The 21778-nt window shown below is 43.0% G+C and overlaps 1 protein-coding gene across 4 annotated transcripts in view; it reads right to left on the reverse strand.

Moving 5' to 3' along the window:
• NBEA (neurobeachin) overlaps positions 1-21778 on the reverse strand; it is a 1081445-nt gene that overhangs the window by 469613 nt on the left and 590054 nt on the right. For all 4 annotated transcript variants that reach the window (XM_075337333.1, XM_075337330.1, XM_075337331.1 and 1 more), the window contains one exon: positions 7014-7078. In XM_075337333.1, coding sequence (XP_075193448.1) covers positions 7014-7078 — 65 coding nt within the window. The remainder of the gene's footprint in view (positions 1-7013; positions 7079-21778) is intronic.

Consider the following 21778-nt stretch of genomic DNA (forward strand, 5'->3'; position numbering starts at 1 on the left):
TGGAGAATGGGGTAGCATGGGGGGAGGCATGGTATGGAGAATGGGGTAGCATGGGGGGAGGCATGGTATGGAGAATGGGGTAGCATGGGGGGAGGCATGGTATGGAGAATGGGAGGCATGGTATGGCGAATGGGGTAGCATGGGGGGAGGCATGGTATGGCGAATGGGGTAGCATGGGGGGAGGCATGGTATGGAGAATGGGGTAGCATGGGGGGAGGCATGGTATGGAGAATGGGGTAGCATGGGGGGAGGCATGGTATGGAGAATGGGGTAGCATGGGGGGAGGCATGGTATGGAGAATGGGGTAGCATGGGGGGAGGCATGGTATGGAGAATGGGGTAGCATGGGGGGAGGCATGGTATGGAGAATGGGGTAGCATGGGGGGAGGCATGGTATGGAGAATGGGGTAGCATGGGGGGAGGCATGGTATGGAGAATGGGGTAGCATGGGGGGAGGCATGGTATGGAGAATGGGGTAGCATGGGGGGAGGCATGGTATGGAGAATGGGAGGCATGGTATGGCGAATGGGGTAGCATGGGGGGAGGCATGGTATGGCGAATGGGGTAGCATGGGGGGAGGCATGGTATGGAGAATGGGGTAGCATGGGGGGAGGCATGGTATGGAGAATGGGGTAGCATGGGGGGAGGCATGGTATGGAGAATGGGGTAGCATGGGGGGAGGCATGGTATGGAGAATGGGGTAGCATGGGGGGAGGCATGGTATGGAGAATGGGGTAGCATGGGGGGAGGCATGGTATGGAGAATGGGGTAGCATGGGGGGAGGCATGGTATGGAGAATGGGGTAGCATGGGGGGAGGCATGGTATGGAGAATGGGGTAGCATGGGGGGAGGCATGGTATGGAGAATGGGGTAGCATGGGGGGAGGCATGGTATGGAGAATGGGGTAGCATGGGGGGAGGCATGGCATGGAGAATGGGGTAGCATGGGGGGAGGCATGGTATGGAGAATGGGGTAGCATGGGGGGAGGCATGGTATGGAGAATGGGGTAGCATGGGGGGAGGCATGGTATGGAGAATGGGGTAGCATGGGGGGAGGCATGGTATGGAGAATGGGGTAGCATGGGGGGAGGCATGGTAAGGAGAATGGGGTAGCATGGGGGGAGGCATGGTATGGAGGGGGCTTGATATGGAGACGGGGCAGCATGGGGAGCGCTCAGTTAGGAGCCTGGGAGGGCTCGGTATACAGAATGCGAAGCATAAGGTTCATTATAGAGTGGGGACATCATGAGGGGGACAGTGAAGTGGGGGCTGCATGGAGAGGTGGGGACAGTGGAGGTCATAGTTCATAAGTGAGGAAGGTCTGGAGGGTATAATTCAGTGGGGAGGACAGTGGGGGTTTTCATGTGAGGGGGCAGTGTAGTGGGAATGTTATAGGAGAGAATGTGGAGGCTGTATACTATAAGTGACATGGTGTGAGGTCATTTTTTGTGCTGTGAGCTCAGTGATGGGCAGTTATTTATTCTTGGGCACAGCCTTGGGCTTACTTAGGGTGTTTACTCTTTAGTGAGGAGAATGGAGTCTCACAAGGTTTTTGCCACCTAATTTGAGAGCAGCATAATGTAGGGGCAGAGATCCTGATTCCAGTGTTGTCACTTACTGGGCTGCTCAGTGTAGTTTTGATAAAATCACTGTTTAATCAGCAGTAGTTATCATTTCAGGACTGCTTGGTGTGCTGCAGAAATAAGGAGAAACAGAAGTCTTTAAATTTGCCTAAGTATCTGTATATCCCATGGTCAATAATTAGCGATAATAAACGCTATAGTGCACATAACAAGTTTTATCTTAATTAACCCGATGTGTACTGTAGCTAGGAGAGCAAGGAGCCAGCGCTAAGCAGTGTGCGCGGCTCCGGCTCTCTGCACATGTAGCGACATTATGATCGCTGCTGCGTCGCTGTGCTTGACAGCTAAGCAGCGATCATAACAGCGACTTACCAGGTCGCTGTTACGTCACAGAAAATGGGGACGTAACAGCGACGTCGCTGTCGCTATGTGTGAAGCACCCCTAAAGCCCCCATACACTATAGTCTGATTTTTAGGCCGGCAGCTATCTTGCTCAGCTCTCCCATATACAGGAGCACTCATTCTGCCAAGTGTTTGTGTTCTTTATTAGAGCCGCTGCTGGACATCTCCAGCAGCAGCTTATCATTTAGAGGATAAGGCTATGTGCGCACAGTGCGTTTTTCGCAGCGTTTTTGCACGTTTTTCGGGTGCGTTTTTGGCCTCAAAACTGCAGGACTTTGCTTCCCCAGCAAAGTCTATGAGTTTTCATTTTTGCTGCCCGCACACATCTTTTTTTTTACCTGCGTTTTTAAGTTTAAAAAAAAAATGGACATGTCAGTTCTTTCCTGCGTTTTTCTGCGTTTTCCCCCCATGCAATGCATTGGAAAAACGCAGCAAAACGCAGCCAAAAACGCACCAAATCGCGGCAAAAACGCATGTGTTTTTTGATGCATTTTTTGACGCAGGTGCATTTTTGTGCGTTTTTTAGCGGCCAAAAACGCACAAAAACGCAGCGTCAAAAAAACGCAGTGTGCGAACCTAGCCTAATAGGATCTACACTCTGTAATCGGACATGCTGGATCCTTATTCCTCCCCCCCCCGACAATCAGAATTGAGAGCCCCTATACACATTGGGCTGTCAGCAGAACCCGTCGATATTGGCGGGTTTAGACCACTTTAGGTTAATGTGTATGCAGGTGTTAACTACTATCTGAAGGCTCTGGGCTCTATCAGGGAATGTGCACACGTCTTGTAGATGTCTGTGAACCCCCGGAATTATTCAGACAGACTACGCTTCAGGACAGTCATCATTTTATCCTGTAGCAAATATATATATATATTTTTTTTTTTTTTTTTTTTTGCTGTTGCTTCTTGGTTGTTTTTTCCAACATCTTTTAGCTACTGGATTTTACTTATATTTTTTAAATGAAGTAGTAAGCGGCATCCAAGCAGCAGCCGCCATATAATGGACCGGTCACTGTCAGCCGCTTCATGTCTGAGGAAACCTGACGCGCTTAAAAAACTCCAAAGACTGAACATATGGACAGCAAGTCGTTTACATTGCAGTGTATGAGTTTATTTCTTTTAATATTTATAGTTTGGGGTTTTTGGGCGGGTTACAGTGCGGATTTGTCTGAAAACAAAATGCTGTGTGCACATACCCTTAATCTGACTGATCAGAAGGGGGCGCCACCACTGACAGTGCCTAGGGCAGCAAAAAACCCAAATACGGCCCTGCACACACACACACACACACACACACACACACACACACACACACACACACGTCTGTGTTTTATTAAAATTTTCTGGCTGAATTCGAGCAACTCCACAATAAAAAAATAAATAAAATAATTTGGCAGATTCACCCTTCATCATCATGATCATCATCATATATGCATATTAAATTAGCAGCTGGAATATGAAAAAAATTAAAATGAAATTATACGATAAATATAATACCTGTGAAATTATTTCCAACTCGCAGGAAAACAATTTTTTATTTCTTTGTAATAAATCTTCCCACACAGGCACAGGCACTAACACAAACACGGTGATTATAAGCCTAATTATTTGGGTGTTTTGGGCCAATATTGGCTCACATATTTATTACCATGGGCTGATTATTCTGGGCTTATGGATTGGATTACAGGCAGACAAATGTGCTCTATCCTTCCCACGTCTGCATCTGTTCTTCTACAACAGAGAGGCTAAAAACAATCTCATAGGTTAATTATGACATTGACCACACACGTCTTGTCTGTCTTGGAAAGAAGAGGAAAGCAGTGCACTATAGAAATACTTTGTAAACCAGAGATACTGATATAATATATATATATATATATGGGATAAAGTCGCCACCTATGTACGGTAAATTACAGGAATAACGGTAGTCATTTAGCAGCTCTGTGACCACAAACTACAAGGCTGCAAGTCATGTACATATATCCAGGTCACAGGCGTCTGATGTAACTGCAAGGCGGCTCCTGATCTCCTTAATTATTTAGAGTCCGGTTTCGTTGTTGCTCATTATTTCCCCCTCAGCTCTCACAGACCCTTATTTGAAAGAACGAAAGGGAGTTTATTTTAATCCACTATCCATGCCCATATAACGCCTGCATTCTTCAGCCCCTTATACACCCAGTCATTCTTCATTTTACCAATTTTGTTTTTTTTTCCTCCCCTTCTACCAAGAGTCATCACTTTTTTTTTTTTACTTTTCCATCTATATAGCTTTTTTTTTTTTGAGGTATAAGTTGTACATTTCAATTACACCATTCACTGTACGATATAACGTAGTGAAGAATAAATTATTCCAAGCAGTGAAATGGTGAAAAATTACTTAGCCGATATCATTGATAAAATGTCTTTATATAACCTATATTAAAGGAGTCACACAATTTCTAATAACCTTGTCCCTGCTTATTACAAGAGACGGGAGCCCTGGATAAATAATTTCCCTTAATCTTGAAGGGATTTTACTATTAGGCCCTATGCCCCCCCCCCCTTTTTTTCTCTCGTCTTTCTTCCATCCTGCCCTCCTTCCTTCCACCCTGACCTCCTTCCTTCCACCCTGACCTCCTTTCTTCCATCCTGTCTTTCTTCCTTCCACCCTGTCCTCCTTCCTTCCACCCTGACCTCCTTCCTTCCACCCTGACCTCCTTCCTTCCACCCTGACCTCCTTCCTTCCACCCTGACCTCCTTCCTTCCACCCTGACCTCCTTTCTTCCATCCTGTCTTTCTTCCTTCCACCCTGTCCTCCTTCCTTCCACCCTGACCTCCTTCCTTCCACCCTGACCTCCTTCCTTCCACCCTGACCTCCTTCCTTCCACCATATCCTCCTTCCTTCCACCCTGACCTCCTTCCTTCCACCCTGACCTCCTTCCTTCCACCCTGACCTCCTTCCTTCCACCCTATCCTCCTTCCTTCCATCCTGTCCTCCTTCCTTCCACACCTTGATTTCTAATATTTTGTCTATATAACTGTTACATTCAATTAATTGTTTGTATTTAACTTTTCGTGCTACAGGATTGTACTTTGTAAATTATTAATTTACATTATATTCTATCAGCTATATTTTCACAATTTATATAAATGTTCTTTCCTCCCCCTCCTTTTTCCACCCTTTCTTCCCTTGTTTTCCCAATAAAAGTTTAGTTTCCCATTTCTCCCCTTCCATATCTATTAGCTATATTGTTTTACCATGTATGTTCACTATATATCCCTCAAATATTGTAATGTACTCTCCTTATTCTTCCCATTACCCAGTTGTAATTCCTCTTTTAAATAAAACTTTTGGAAATGAAAAATACTTAGTTTTGCATCACTGATTTTTCATCACTGATGAAGCCTATCATTGTTACGACATTGTGGTAAAGCCAAGAACAAACTGGAGTTTGTATTTTTTTTTATTTTTAATCTGAATTATGTCCATTTTTGTTTTGAAAATGCAACGTCTTGGTGCAGATTTTATCCAATCGCTTCCATTGGGATCCTAAGGGGTACTTTGCACGTTGTGACATCGCTACTGCGATCTCGTCGGGGTCAAATCGAAAGTGCCGCATATCTGGCGCCGGTAACGACGACGCAACGTGTAAAGACTAGAAGCACCGATAAATGATCGCAAAAGCGTCCAAAACTAGCGATCTGTGTAGTGTCAGTCATTTCCATAATTTCGCTGCAGCGACAGGTACGATGTTGTTCCTCGTCCTGCGGCAGCACACATCGCTGTGTATGAAGCCGCAGGAGCGAGGAACATCTCCTTACCTGTGTCCCGCCTGCAATGAGGAAGGACTGAGGTGGGCGGGATGTTTACGTCCCGCTCATCTCCGCCCCTCCGCTTCTATTGGCCGCCTGCCGTGTGACGTCAGTGTGACGCCGCACGACCCACCCCCTTAGGAAGGAGGCGGGTCGCCGGCCAGAGCGGCGTCGCAGGGCAGGTGAGTGCGTGTGAAGCTGCCATAGCGATAATGTTCGCTACGGCAGCTATCACAAGATATTGCATCTGCGACGGGAGCGGGGACTATCGCGCTTGGCATCGCTACAATCGGCTAGCGATGTTGCAGCGTGCAAAGTACCCCTTAGTCTATATGTTCAATTGCTGACCTAGCCATGTTATATTGTGTGTTGTTTTTTTTTGTTTTTTTTTTTTAATTGTGCGTTTTGTTTTTATTGTGTGCTTTGATTTTTTTTTAGGTGCATTTCTGAACAAAAAAGTGACATAAAATTCACAAAAAATTACAGAAAATATGGATTTTTTATAAAGAAATGCTGAAGATTTCACTTTAGAAAACCGCACCATGTGAACGCCGTCTTACAGTATGATACTTGGTTTCTGCTCTGCTGATCGTAAAAGCCTGAAAAGAAAACGGTTAAATGATGTAATGCAGAATTTCCGGATGTGCTACGTGGCTTTCTATGGAATAGTCTGTCGGTGTCTCTCCTACGAGCGATCACGGTCTGTGTTCAGCATGGCTCTATATCAGAATGATAACACTATAACAGGATACAACACATGCCCTTTCCATGAGCGGCACATACAATAGACCACACAGGATGGCGCGGCTCAGACACCGACAGTGTAACTGTTCCTCTTATCTCTGTATATTATTGTATGGTACTTGTATTACATATTTATCTGGAGGAAGACTGCGGCTCAGTGATTGAGGCAGCACCTTGGACAGCACCAAGTCTTTCAACTGCAATATTGTATCCTATGCTCGGATGATTACAGTGAAGTGTAAATGCGGCAAGTGGAGCCGCGCTGCCCCAAGCAGATGGGACGGCAGATGGATCTGCAGATTGGTTTTCCCTACCTTCCCAGTGTGAAACAATGTTAAAATGGTGGAAAACAGAAAACCTTCCGGAGCTTTGTGCAGAACAGTCTATTGTTTCCCAATGATATTACATTATGTATAGAAATACTGTATTTTCTTTTCGTTTGTTTACCCCATCAGCACTCATTAGGTGAGAAATAAAAAGGTCTACGTTACCTTCCTTCATTGATGAGCTCAATAAAAGCCAGACCGGCGTTTTTCTGAATAGAGTTTTGCCATTCCTGTAAGAAACATTAAATTAGTGGGATGGTCACAATGATAGATCGCTCAAGTGTCAGACGACTTTCTATAGGGTCAAACATCAATGTATGTTATTATTCGGGTGTAACAAAAAAAAAACATAAAACATATCTACAGATTGTATAAATGGCTGAACAGTTATTTTTTTTCTTGTAGGTGATTTCCATCTTTAAATTATTGACATCAGCTCTCCTTATGTAATAATAAATCTGATGTACTCCCCCCCCCCCCCGCCCCGCCCCGCCGACGATTCAGGACCAGATCTCGGGCGCTGCTCCAGTGACTGTTTTGTAGCTGCAGTACAGTCCACCACCGCTGCAGCCAATCACTAGGCTGAGCACTATGTACTTTCTGCATCAGTATTACTGCTGAGTTCAATGACTGGTTGCAGCGGTCACGTGTGCTGTAATATAACTGCTGCAGCCTGTACACAATCACCAGGAGCAGCAGCAGAAAGGCCTTACTGGAGTAGAAGATGGTGAGTAAAGCTGATTTAATTGTCTAGGTGAAAAATGCTGAAGAAGAAAGCCTCTTAAGTAGTGTTGAGCGGATCCGAACTGTAAAAATCCGGATCCGCGCGGTTTCAGCGTCCAATCCGGGTCCGACCTGGATCCGGGAATCCGGCTGCACGATCCGTGTTCGGGTTTGTTTTTTTGTGTTTTTTTTTTTTTTTTTACACTCTCTCACACTCTCTCTCCAAATACTCAATATGAGCACACACTTTAGGCCATATTCACATGGAGTGTTTTTTTTTTTTTTCCTGATCTTTTATACAAATTCAAAGCGCCTTTTTACAGAACCAACAAAACTTATGAGACTTCAGAAGTGTCATGTTAATTTTTTTTTCTTCCTGACTGAATTTCAGAACTACTAACAACCAATAATTCATTGAGCACTATTTTTGGGGTCAGAAACATAAAGAAACAATATTACTTGCATCATTGTTTTCTCCCTTCATCAATCAAATGTGAATCTACTCAATCACAATATTGAACCACAATAATGGAATACACAAATCCACTAAAACATAGCCATTTATTAATCTTTTGTTAAAATTACATACACTAAAATATAATTTATAGGTCACAACTTAAATGACATAAAACCCACTAGTAGGGGTGGAACTCTACTACCTTACATTAAATAGGTAAAGCTCTGATTATATATCAGCTCCCAAGTAGAATGCAACAGTGAAAAAAAAAACCAACGCTACATGCTCAGAGAGAGTGTAAATGGATTGTCATTTTGAACAAGATGTCACCAGCAAATTTGAATGTCTTTTGTTCTAATTTGGGGTGCCAAATCTGATATCGGGCTCTCCCGTGTCTCTTTCTGTTGATTGACTGTGGTGGATTTGAATCTAGATTTTATATGGATTAGGATTCTTTCCAATCTATTTTTTTTACTTTGTTTATGTGTTTTCAATTGTTGTCCTGTCTTTATTTTTAGTGCATACTGCCAAACTGGTTACAAAGTGGCTTAAGGATAACAAAGTCAATGTTTTGGAGTGGCCATCACAACGCCCTGATCTCAATCCTATTAAAAATTCATGGGCAAAGCTGAAAAGGCTGGTGCAAGCAGGGCGATCTACCAACATGGTTGTTACACCAGTTCTGTCAGGAGGAATGGGCCCAAATTCCTAACATCTATTGTGAGAAGCTTGTGGAAGGATATCCAACAGGTTTCATGCAAGTCAGACAGTTTGAAGAGGACCAACCACCAGGATTATCCTATATAAACTAAAGCCAGTGCTATACTGGCACTTTCATGCGGATTCTATACATACCTTTAGTTGTGAGATCAGATGTATACTTTCTGGAATATAGGCAAGTATATTTTGTGCAATGCACTGTTATTTGATGAGAGGCGCAACGGAATATCTAATAGGTGGGTTGGGTTTTGCTAGTTATTCCTGCCCCTGTCTGCCTGCTTGTCCTTCCTACTCATGTCTCTGGGGGGAGGGGAAGCACAGGGGGAGGAAGGACAAGCTGTCAGACAGGGTCGGGAATAACTAGCAAAACCCAACCCACCGTTGCGCCTCTCATCAAATAATAGTGCATTGCACAAATTTTACTTGCCTATATTTCAGAAAATATACATCCGATCTCACAACTAAAGATATGTTTAGAATCAGGATGATAGCGCCAGTATAGCACTGGCTTTAGTTTATATAGGAAAATCCTGGTGGTTGGTCCTCTTTAAAGGCAATGGTACCAAATACTAAAGAAATTTATGTAAACTTTTGATTTTGCAGAAAGTAATAAAAATGCCTTAAAACATTCTCTCTCACTATTCTGGCATTTGGGAAATATAAATAATTTTGGTAATCCCAAATGACCTAAAATGGGAAAGGTTTATTCTGATTTCATGTCAGACAGTAAGAAAAACATGCAGATGTGTTTGTTTAGATAGTGTATGTAAACTTCTGGTTTCAATGTAAACTTTTGGTTTCAACTGTAAAAGGAGTTTTCTTATCTACAATAGTTATTCCATATTTACAGGATATAAACGTCCATACAGATGTGGGTCACACCTCTATTAATAAGAGAACCCCATCTTCTACTGCTGTCAAACAGAGGTGATCACACATGTATGGCTCCCTCCATCCATTTCTATGTTCTGCAGACTTGTTTGGCTATTTTTCGGATTCCCATAGTAATTGAAACAAGCACCTCAGGAGTGGTCAAGTAACACATGAAAGTCCAGCTCAAATGAACAGTTTCTTCTTTATTTCTTGAGAATTTCAGGTACACAGGACATCAAAAGCAGCTATAATGGCATATGCATTGACGCGTTTCTGGTGTTTTTCCACTCTTAATCATAAATGATTAAGGGTGGAAACACACCAGAAACGCGTTGATGCATATGCCATTATATCTGCTTCCTTGTGAAAATTTTGATGTTCTGTGTACTTGAAATTCTCAAAGAATAAAGAAACTGTTCATTTGAGCTGGACTTTCATGTGTTATTTGATCGGTTGTCAAGCCGTGGTGGGGCCTTTGTCCAGCCTCTGAGAAGAGAGTGGATTCAGAGATGATGAGCTGGATTTGCTGCTACTTTTACATCATGAGTAGTCACCCTAAGGTGTGGCATTATCGAGGTAGACTAGGTTCCCAGAAGTAGATATGACACAATCCTGTGGATGTCCTAAATAGTTATACGCGAACTGTTCAGTGCTCGCAACAAGCATTTTGATGCTCGGAACTCATTTACTGAGTATAACAAAAGTCAATGGGGAACTTGAGCATTTTTCCCCAAAATCTTCCTGAAGTACGTGCGCGTTCCCCAATGATTTCTTTTATACTCGGTAAACGAGCATCCCGAGCATCAAAATGCTCATTACGCGTAGCAAGCACCGCACAGTTCGCTCATCATTAGTCATAAACGTCTAAGATGACAACAAAAAAAAAAAAAGCAAACATCTTGTCTTCTCCCCTAAATGTTCATTGAAGCATATGACTGTTAATATTCTTGGATCTCTGCAAGAACAGCTTCAGCTTTCTGCAATGTGTAAGTAATTTTAGACATTTTAGACAGTTATCAGCTTTAATGCAGTTTCCCAGGACTGTTACTTGGAAGCACAAATTTGATTCAGGTTGCTTCATTACGTGTCCACTATAGAAAATACCAAATCACATGTTCCCTTTTTTTCTCTACTGCCGTTATGGTTCCTGTTAAACCTAAGTAAAAAGGTCAAAACAAAAAACTTGACAAATGTGCGAGGCCAATTGCTCCAAGCCTGCAGACAATTTCTTCCAAACTTTCATTGGCGTAAAGTGGCATTTTTGCAATACAAAAGAAATTTCAGCTGACATATGGAAGTCAACCTAATGTAAATATCTAAATCTGAATCCAAAATTCATACTCAAGCAGCCATTTGTTTTAATAAAGAAATCAGCACAACATTCAGTTGCTATAGTTGCCGAAGGGTTAAGACAACCTTACGACTGGAAGCAATTAGAGATAACTATAGAATCTGAGAGAAGACAGGATTTTTCTTGAAGCGAGCTCCGATCTGCTAGTCATCAAAGTTTGGGAAGGGGGGGGAGTGAGACAAATTTCTACACGAGATTTTTTGAAAATCCACCACTAAAAACGATATCAAAGGCGTGACACAGTCTGGAGAACAAAGACCGGCCGGGCCAAGAAAAATATCTTCATCTTATAGAGCCACTAAACCTGAAATGTAATCTGCGTCCCTTTACCTGCGGAGCGGAGAGCTCCTTATGGTGTCATTGGTATGGTAACGTTTAGATTTTCAGTTTTTTGGGGTTTTTTTAAATATACTTTTACCTTCTCTGTTTCAAGAAGGATTTCTTCAGGTTGTTTAGTCATGGGTTACAATGGGATCTTGAAACAAAGGAAGAGCATTCCCTATCGAAATGTTATGGATGCGCTTCACCTTGGTTTTTTAAGAGTATAAATTCACATTTTGATGGAAAACAATACAGGAAAGTCATTTTCTTAATGCTCTTTTAAATGTGCTGCAGTTCCCAAATAATATAATTTCACAGACTGTAACTGTAGCTATAGCTTCTACAGTCAATGTCTATTCAATGTGAAGAATTTAGAATTATTCATTTTGTTGCCATTTTGTGTTATGAAAGAGTCAGATTTTTTTTTAATTTTTTTAAGCAGTCAAGGTCTTTAAGAAATTTGCACACTTCATTTTCACAATCTTCAGTTTCAGGTATATGAAACACCAATCTTAAAGGGGTTCTTTGCTGCTTGGACAACGCCTTCTCATTCCCCATGTTTGCGCCTCTGTAAGGGGTACTTTGTACACTGCGACATCGCAGGTGCGATGTCGGTGGGGTCAAATCGAAAGTGACGCACATCCGGCGTCGCTGTCGATATCGTAGTGTGTAAATCCTTTATGATACAATTAACGATCGCAAAAGTGTCGTAATCGTATCATCGGTGTAGTGTCCGACATTTCTATAAATGTAGCTGCAGCGACGGTACGATGTTGTTCCTCGTTCCCCAGCAGGCAGCACACATCGCTGTGTGAGAAGCCGCAGGAGCGAGGAACATCTCCTACTTGCGTCACCGTGGCTCACGCCGGCTATGCGGAAGGACGGAGGTGGGCGGGATGTTCACATCCCGCTCATCTCCGCCCCTCGGCTTCTATTGGCCGCCTGCCGTCGCTGTGACGCCGCACGACCCGCCCCCTTAGTAAGGAGGCGGTTCGCCGGTCAGAGCGACATCGCAGGGCAGGTAAGTGCATGTGAAGCTGCTGTAGCAATAATGTTCGCTACGGTAGCAATCACAAGATATCGCTGCTGCGACGGGGGCGGGGACTATCGCGCTCGGCATTGCAAGCATCGGCTTGCGATGTCGTAGTGTGCAAAGTACCCCTAAGGCTATGTGCGCACGCTGAGTGAAATTTTCTGCATCTTCTAGCAGAAAAACGAAGCAAAAATCAAGGTGTGTTTTTGTTGCGGTTTTTTTTGCCATGTGTTTTTGATAATGAAGTCAATGGGTGGAAGACCTGAAAATCACAGGTAAAAAGGCACCAAGAATTGACATGCTGCAGTTTATTTTCTGCACCAAAATCTGCAATAAATAAAGAAGCAACGTGTGCACAGCACTTTAGCATTCTCATTGACTTTTCCTGCATAAGGATAGACATGCATTTTTTGCCACAAAATTGCACCAAAAAATGCAAAAACATAAAAAACCCGCTGTGTGCGCACGCAGCCTTAAATTAAAAACCGTCACACTCACCCCTGGTGACCCATGGTGTCAGCACTAAAGATGAGCAAACCCGAGGTTCAGTGTTCGGTGTTCGTACAAACACAAGCTTTAGTTCGGATGCTTTACATATGGCAACCACTCGCGCAAGCATCGCTGTGCTCAGGTATGCTCAGTGCTCAGCCCAGTGTGAGCAGTTTGCTCTGTTTGAATGGCTCACACTGGGGGTAACAACAGCATGATTTGATGTAGTATGCACCAAACAAAAAACAATGATAAACTTTGCCCATGGAAGTGATCTGTTTATATCTGGCTGCATATGGGCGGAGACCCCCAAACTATTCAATTAGTGACTTCCATTGGGGTTCAGGTCAAGTCCGGGTCCCAAAACGAACTTTATCTAAAGCCTTGCTGAACCCGCCAAACCGAATTTCCATGGGTCCGCTCATCTCTAGTTAGCATTCGCTCTCCAGGGGCTCAAGTGTGGTTCTCTCACATGAAACCCTAAACGCAATCAACGCCGGCTTGACTCTTCTCGCATTTGGACTAATTGAGCATCAACGGGAAGTCAGAGCTGCGGCTGACACATCAGTGCCTATGCCTGAGGTTTGATATGTCCGAAGCCGGCGTGGACTAGGTGCAGGGTAAAGCATGACATAACTTCACATTAACCCCAGTAAAGTGATAGAATGGCGCTGGAGGTGAAGACAAGTAATTTTACTTTAACAGGGGCAAACATGGTGAATACGAAGGGGTTATCCAAGTAGAGGACAGCCCTTTTAATAAATGTACGCTAATTGTTTACAAAAAAAAGCAATTTCTTGGAATACCAGGAATATTTGCAAAACAGCTGTAAGAAAGATCACTTTTACCGTATGGATGAAGATGTTTTCGCGAAAGAGTCAACACATCTAATGCAAAATATGGCAATATGGAGTTCACGGAGAGTGAAACATGGGACCCCTCATGGTAATAAGTTGGAGACTCCTTTATCTAGTTACTTGTCTGGTTACTTATTCTCCGTGCGTCAGGATAGATTTCTGCAATCTCAAACTTTAGATAAAGCTTTCAAAAATATATTTAAAAAAAAAAAATTGAATCCAAACTATTTAGGTGGGCCAAAATTTTAGATAGGTGACAGCAAAAGCAGGAATCATGCAAAATTTTTACTGAAAAATTGGATGAACAACTTTTCATGTTACATCCCCTGCCACTTCCCAAATCTAATTTGAAAGTGCTCAAGAAAAAAAAAAGAAAAAGAAGCAATTGTGCCACTGTTCTTCTGATTTTGTGGCAACTACTCCATTTAAATGCCACTACCAGAGTATGACAGAAGCATCTAATGATTAAATAGCCGGGAGCGGGAGCACTGTAGGAATATATGCCGGCTGTATAACACCGGCGGCATCTACAACGTGTAGAATGGGTAGAGTTCCTGAGATGCCTGAACAATTATAAACCCATTATGAATGTATTTTAATGTCCTTTTGAGCTAAGAAGTTAAACCAAATATGTCCTTAGATTTCACAATGCAAACTGCATACATTATTAAATAGATCTCTTAGTCCTGAAGAGGCTGGTGTACTTACTCTGAATATTAATGTCAAGTGCATAATTGTCATGGGAGTGTCACGTGTGACAGACAGTCATGTGATTTCTGGCCATAGAAGGTCACAGCGTCTGGCTGTGCAGAATGCTCCTTGACTTTCCACTGTTCCTGCTGTCAGTATTCATCGGTATAGTCAGCTTTCTTGCTGGATTCATCTCTCTCCGTTTTGGCCCCAGCAGGAGCTTGACTCTCACCCAGCTGCTGATCATCAGTATTCCTTGGTTCTTAAATACCCCTTTCGTCCTTTGGACTGCTGCTGATAATATTTTGAGTTACTTCAAGCCAAGGTTGCAAGCAGATGGCTTGTACTCCTCTGTGGTATCGTTGCTGAAACCTTGCTGAACGTCTACCTAAGTAATATGTAGATGCACAGTTCATGCATTTCCCCATGTGTGTCCCCTTTGTGTCTTCTATAGTGTTTAGTGGGGTTGACGAAGAGCTCATCCCATCCATTCCCTAGTTGGGGTTCAGCACTAGGGATACCTAGGGTTAGGTATCTGGCTTTGTGAATAGGTGCGGAGCCTATCTAGGTTGGTGAGGGACCCCAGGGACCAACATTAGGTTTGGTCAGGGGTCACTATCTTCCCTCTTCCTAGACACAGGGTTTCCCTTCCCTTTCGCTGTGGTATTTAGCGTGACAATAATAATTTTAAATTGCCACAATAAAATGAGCACTTTATACGTCCATCTCCAGCTATAACTGCTTCTTTAAATTTCAGAATTATACAGCCATTCTTACGTGGATTTATAAAATTAGCGCACTTAGGTCTAAAAGATCTATTTAATAATGTATGCCATATGTATTGTGCAATCTGGTCACCGACCCCCTTTAATACAGTTTAAATAGACTATGTCCTTATACAGTGTGATTTCCCGAAAAGTACAAATATTTTTTTTCCCAAATATCATGGGAGTATTTTAGCTAATGAATATAAATGGTTACAATATGATCGATCCCAACCCCGTTTGCTAATCACAGGCCAATATGATATCCATTACCTGGACTCATTTTTAAGCTTCACATATGGAAAATATAAATTTGCAAATTGACAAAATATAATTTGTAGTTAATTCTTTACAGCATAGGTTTAAAGGAAATCCTCACATCACAAGGATGGCACTAATTTTTCAATCTTAAAAACACTATGAAAGAAAAAAAAAATGACAGCAAATTCTAGGAAAGGGCTAAATCAAAGATTTGTACAGGACTTCTGAAACACAAAGTATATCTTTCATTGACCTATACTTCCATTGGGTAAATAAGTCCTGATTGCAGATCCTGTATAGTCTGAAAGGCAGTTCATATGAAATGAATTATCTATGACATGTACCTTCAGACACTCGTAATCTGATATTTCACGTAAATTTAGACCATACCTCAAAAAAGGAGCCTCTGGCAATCCTACATTTATTCAGGAGCCGAGATAAGGGGGAGAAGAAAATCTGACATTTTTGCTAATCTACAGTCGTTAACATGGAATTTCCATCTTAAAAGGGCATAAAAGTATCTAATTTGCTGTTGTAATTTAAAGAAAAACAAACGCGGCATTTCCTTTTCCTGTCGGAACATATACAGTAACCTAAGTCCTCTACGTATGGTTTAGAGAGAAAAAACGTTGGTAGAAAATGTGTCCATGGATTTCTGGGTCTGTTTTAAGAACCCAAATTTAAGCAAATAAATTTATTTTCATTTGTTTTCGGTCACAGGAAAGATCCTAATAAATGAATATATGGGCTGCTAATACCACAGTATACACAATAAATCCTGCCAGTGCTAAATCAGATAGATCCAGGAGAATAAAGTCACCTAAAATGACTCCCTTGTAGCTACCATCGGCTTACATGAAAGGTAATAACTCAACGCAATGACTTAGTACATTTCTCACCGTCACACTCAATATTGCAGGCTTGAACATGACAAAATTCAGAATTTAAAGGGAACCTGTCACCAGTTTTGGGACCTATAAGCTGCAGCCACCAATAGTGGGCTCTTATATACAGCATTCTAATATGCTGTATATAACAGCCCAGGCCGCTGTGTAGAACATGAAAATGACTTTATAATACTTACCTAAACGGTCGGATCAGTGCAGAATGGTCAGATGGGTGTCTCCGTTCTCCGGATGCGGCGCCTCCTTTTTCAGCCATCTTAGTTCTCCTCCTTCTGAAGCTTGTGTGCATGACGCATCCTACGTCATTCACACAGGCCGGCATTGAGCAGGGCAGACCAAAGTATTGTAGTGCGCCTGCACAGGACCTCAATACCGGCGCGTGTGCATTGATGTAGGACGCGTGATGCACCCAGGCTTCAGAAGTAGGAGGACAAAGATGGCCAAAAAAGGAGGCGCCGCACCAGTAGAACGGAGACACCCATCTGACCATTCTGCACCGAACCAACCGTTTAAGTATTATAAAGTCATTTTTATGTTCTACACAGCGGCCTGGGCTCTTATATACAGTATGTTAGAATGCTGTATATAAGAGCCCACTGGTGGTGGCCGCAGCATATAGTCACCAAATCTAGTGACAGGTTCCCTTGAAGTCATATTTTGCCCATGTCCCTTTTGTGCAAAGATTTTGGAAACTTTTGTTGTTACTTTGCTATTTTTTTTGTTATTTTGTGGCAAACTCATTTTTTTTTCTAAGAAGTGGGTGGAAGTGAATTGCCCACCCCGAGCTGTGATGTGTACTATGGTATAATTATGGAATAACTTATAGTTGAAATCCATATCAGCTAGTTGCCACAGATTACATCTTCTGGACATCGAGCAGACCAAAGATGTGCTAAACCGAAGATGCCCATATGGCTCCAACTGGCTTTCTCTTCCCTTTTGATTATCTTTTCTCTGAAATTTTAAAAATAAAAATGCTTAAGGGAAAAACATTCATTTCAAAATGGACAGCTAAAGAGTTCAGCAAAAAGATTTGCAGAATCTTGATGCAGAAGCTCTTGGACTTTGCCCATCTCTTCCTATATGCCAGCATTTTTAGAGCATGTTGTGATTAGTATGACCTGCGTGACATCATGAATGTGGTGGCGGCAGGTAGGAGGAGGATCGTCAAGCTCTGGTTCGGTGGTCTGTACTACTGGCGTGGAAGCTCTTCCAAGGTCAAGCAAATATTTTGGCTCAACACTAGCAGATACCCAGGATAGCCGGGTCCAACCGGGTTTAAAAATAAACCCGGTTCTGGCCCGGAATTAATCATGGATATCTGCCCAGACGCCAGTCTATGGGGAACCCAATCCGACGGATTAAAATGGTGGTAGTAAGGCTAGAGGGTTAGAGCAAGCACGTTACACTTACCAGTCTCCCTCGAGGCTGTAACGCTACTTCCGGAGCTGCTCATTAACCTCATGTATATGCACTGCTTCCCCCGCCCACCAGCAGTCCCAGCATCTCTGATTGGTTACAGTCAGACTGTGCCCCAACCCTGTGTGACCGCGTGCCTGACTGCAACCAATCAGACTCTGTGTGTGTCCCTATTGTGGTGTAAAAATAATTAAGTAACATCGTTAGACATCTTGTGGTTTGTTCAGATGCAGTTTTGCAAACTTTAGCCATATTGCAATGTTATTTATTTATTTTAGAAAGAAGAGACTTTCTTGTGGCATTCCTTCAAAATAAGCCATACTTGTTAAATGTACTGTAATGAACTTTTAACATTCTGACTTTAGAGTCTGAACTGCTGCTCTTGGGTCTTTTATAATTTCTCTAAACATTGCACAGTCTGACCAATGGGTGAAATTGCTAAGCTATCCACTCCTGGAAAGACTGTCAACATCAATTTTCTTCAAAAAATTCCACGTCTGAATAACCTTTCACACTGTAAAATGACAGACTCCAAATTATTTGGAAAATGCCTCATTACCCTTCTTTGAATGAAAGCAGCAACAATTCTAAAAGATCATTACTGATGTTTTGTTTCTTGGCATTGTATTATCAGAAGCCTAAATGCTTAAGACCAGCAACATTCCAAAACTTCTGCTTTTATGTAGGCAGTCACATATGGTGATCAACAATCAAGGGCATTTCATTGGAGCCTGCTAATTACACTTTTAATTTATATGGAAACCTTCAAGGTGTACTTTTTCACAATTCTGCATTTTGGTGTAGTTTTTGTTAAACAAGGACACTAATTTGTTATGTGTTGTTGTTCTTCATCTGAGGTTATTTTATACCTAATTTTAAATGTTCCATCTGGTGTCTTTCCCTCTGGCCAAGTACAGAAACACTGAAGAGAAACGGATGCCAGAACTGATACTACACATTTATTTGAGATTGTTTCCAGTCATTTGGTGCATCTACAGTAGCACTGAATTGGTATGAGTGCCATACTAGAAATTCTGGTCTATATAACTCATTCTCTACCAAGCAAGGAAGCTACTGGCATATATCAATGGCTAGATCTCTCACTTCTGACCAGAATCGGACTGGCTACCGGAGGAACCTCCAGTAATACCAGGCCTGGCCGCTGTTACCTGCACTGAACTCTGGAGCTCTCACCTGAGCTCCAGAGTGCAGCCTGGCCTGAACTTAGTGTTTGCAGGACTGAACTGTGAGCGCCGAATGATTCCACGGCAATTGCGGTTCAGCTCATGTCACAGCTGCCGGACTGCACTACGGAGCTCAGGTGACAGGTTTGGAGTTCAGCCCAGGCTGTTAGCAGCTGCCATGAACTGAATCACAATCGCCGGGGAATCAGTCGGCACTCGTGGTTCAGTCCTGCAAACCCCGAGTTCAGTCCAGGCTGCACTCCGGAGTTCAGGTGAGAGCTCCAGAGTTCAGTGCAGGTAACCGCGGCCAGGCCTGGTATTACAGGAGATTACTCCGGTAAACAGTCCGACACTGCCTCCGACTATAGTGGAACTTAAAAATAAGATGAATGGCATCCTTAGATTGGAAAGAGAAGTCATTTAAAAAGGAAAGCACTTAGTAAATTTTATAAGATTTGGCAGCCATTGATGTAGGTACCGGGTCTTCTGTCTGGTATGTTGGTCCAGGATGCTATGCTAGACCGTCTGTTATTGTGCCTGCAATAAAGGGAGTCGCTTCAGTGATTGGGGTCTGGTTACACCATAGGTTGTCACGGAACCATGGAGAACACCACATGGTAAGGGTGGAGGGGACTGATCAGACGAACAGTTGGGGGAGAACGAGGTGGACACGGGTAAGAACATGCTATAGAGTGATGCGGCCGTTAATGATCTCAAGCTGGACAGATGTACTGTAGTAAACTTTATCTATAATTTTTGTTAATAGACAAGGTTATATCGTTTAACTGTTCTTTTATGGAAAATCGAACTACTGTTCAAAAATTTACAGAGGATGGATTTGTAATCTTGACTAATACTGTGACTATGGTCTCGATATTGATGCTATGCGAAGTCTATCCATTTTGCTCTGTAACAACTGTTGTATATTTAATAAAAATGATCTGATTTGAAAAAAGAAATTCTGGTCCAACTATCCGTGCCAGACCAGTGCACATGATGCACAAATTAGGCATTGTGCCCAGCTCAATCATAATACAAGTGACCAGACACAACTGAATGATGGAAACCCAATCTATAGGTCCAGTTGCAAAGGACAATGCACTGTCTAGAACGATGATCAAAAGATCATTTCAACCGAAAAACGAGTGACTATTGTTGAGCTATCATAAGAACGCTCATTCATGATAATCATGCACCTTTAAGCCTCATTAACACGTCCTTATTTAAACACGTTCGTGAAAAGTGGTACCGATATCATCAGAGTTATGGATCAGTGTATCATCCGAGTGTTATCTGCGTGTCATTTGTGTGTTCGTTTTTACTATCAGTGTTGATGAAAGCTTCTCCTATAATTTACAATGTTAATCACGTACAGCACATGGATGGTGCACAGATGCCCTCCTTGTGCTGCTGTACGTGTTTTTCACTGACTGATGTATATTGCTCCTTCTCATCCGTGCTTCTTGAAAAATGAACACGTGAACAGTACCATAGGTTATAATGTGTACGTGTAATTGTGAAAAAATGGATACCACATGTACAGACCACACGGACGTCTGAATGAAGCCTTAGAGTGATAACCACTATGGTACACCTCGCAGATCCGAAAATTTGGTCACCTCTTATCTTAAAGAGCTTGTCCACTACTTTTACATTGATGGCCGATCCTTAGGATAGGTCATGAATGTCTGATTGGCTGGGTCCGACACTTCACACCTCAGCTGATCAGCTGTTCCTGGTCTCGGCAGCAGGCAGCCGGAAATGCTCAGTGCTGGCGCTGCTCCGTCTTCAGATAGTGGCCACCGCCGGGTACCGCACATCCGCCTCCTATATTAGAATGGATAGGCAGATGTGCAGTATCCGGCCGCGGCCACTAACCGAAGACTGAGCAGGTCCGGAACTGAGCATTTTCAGTTGCCTGTTGCCACCGCCGGGACCAAAAACAGCTGATCGGTGGAGGTGCAGGGTGTTGGACCTCGGCCGATCAGACATTGATTGACCTATCCTAAGGGGCACTTTGCACACTACGACATCGCAAGCCGATGCTTGCGATGCCGAGCGCGATAGTCCCTGCCCCCGTCACAGCAGCGATATCATGGTGATAGCTGGCGTAGCGAACATTATCGCTACGCCAGCTTCACATGCACTCACCTGCCCTGCGAAGTCGCTTTGGCCGGCAACCCGCCTCCTTATTAAGGGGGCGGGTCGTGCAGTGTCATAGCGACGTCACACAGCAGGCGGCCAATAATAGAAGCAGAGGGGCGGAGATGAGCGGGACGTAAACATCTCGCCCACCTCCTTCCTTCCGCAGTGAGCCGCAGGACGCAGGTAGGAGATGTTCCTCGCTTCTACGGCTTCACACACAGCGATGTGTGATGCCGCTGGAACGAGGAACAACATCGTAACATCGGTCATTTCCAAATTATGGAAATGACCAACGCTAAACCGATGATATGATTATGACGATTTTGCGCTCGTTAATCATATCAAAAAGGCTTTACACACTACGATATCGCCTGCGACACCGGATGTGCGTCACTTTCAATTTGACCCCACAGACATCGCACCTGCGATGTCGTAGTGTTCAAAGTGCCCCTAAGGGTAGGCCATCGACATAAAAGTAGTGGAAAACCTCTTTAAATTGACAGCATATAATACTACATTTAAATGGGAAACTTTACATCTTTAGCATTGAGGTTTTATCAAGGAGACAATCAGTTTATTAGGCCTAAATAATCCTTGATATAACAGTACAGTTCTTAATATTAACACTGAATGTGAAGAGAAGTGGATAAGTGAGAACCCAATCTGGAGGTTATTAACCTTTTGTGAATATGGTGCGTGTTTAGCTTATTTTAATGTACACGTGAAGTCTCTTCTCAA

This window comes from Anomaloglossus baeobatrachus, chromosome 2, assembly GCF_048569485.1.
Source record: "Anomaloglossus baeobatrachus isolate aAnoBae1 chromosome 2, aAnoBae1.hap1, whole genome shotgun sequence".
NCBI lineage: Eukaryota > Metazoa > Chordata > Amphibia > Anura > Aromobatidae > Anomaloglossus > Anomaloglossus baeobatrachus.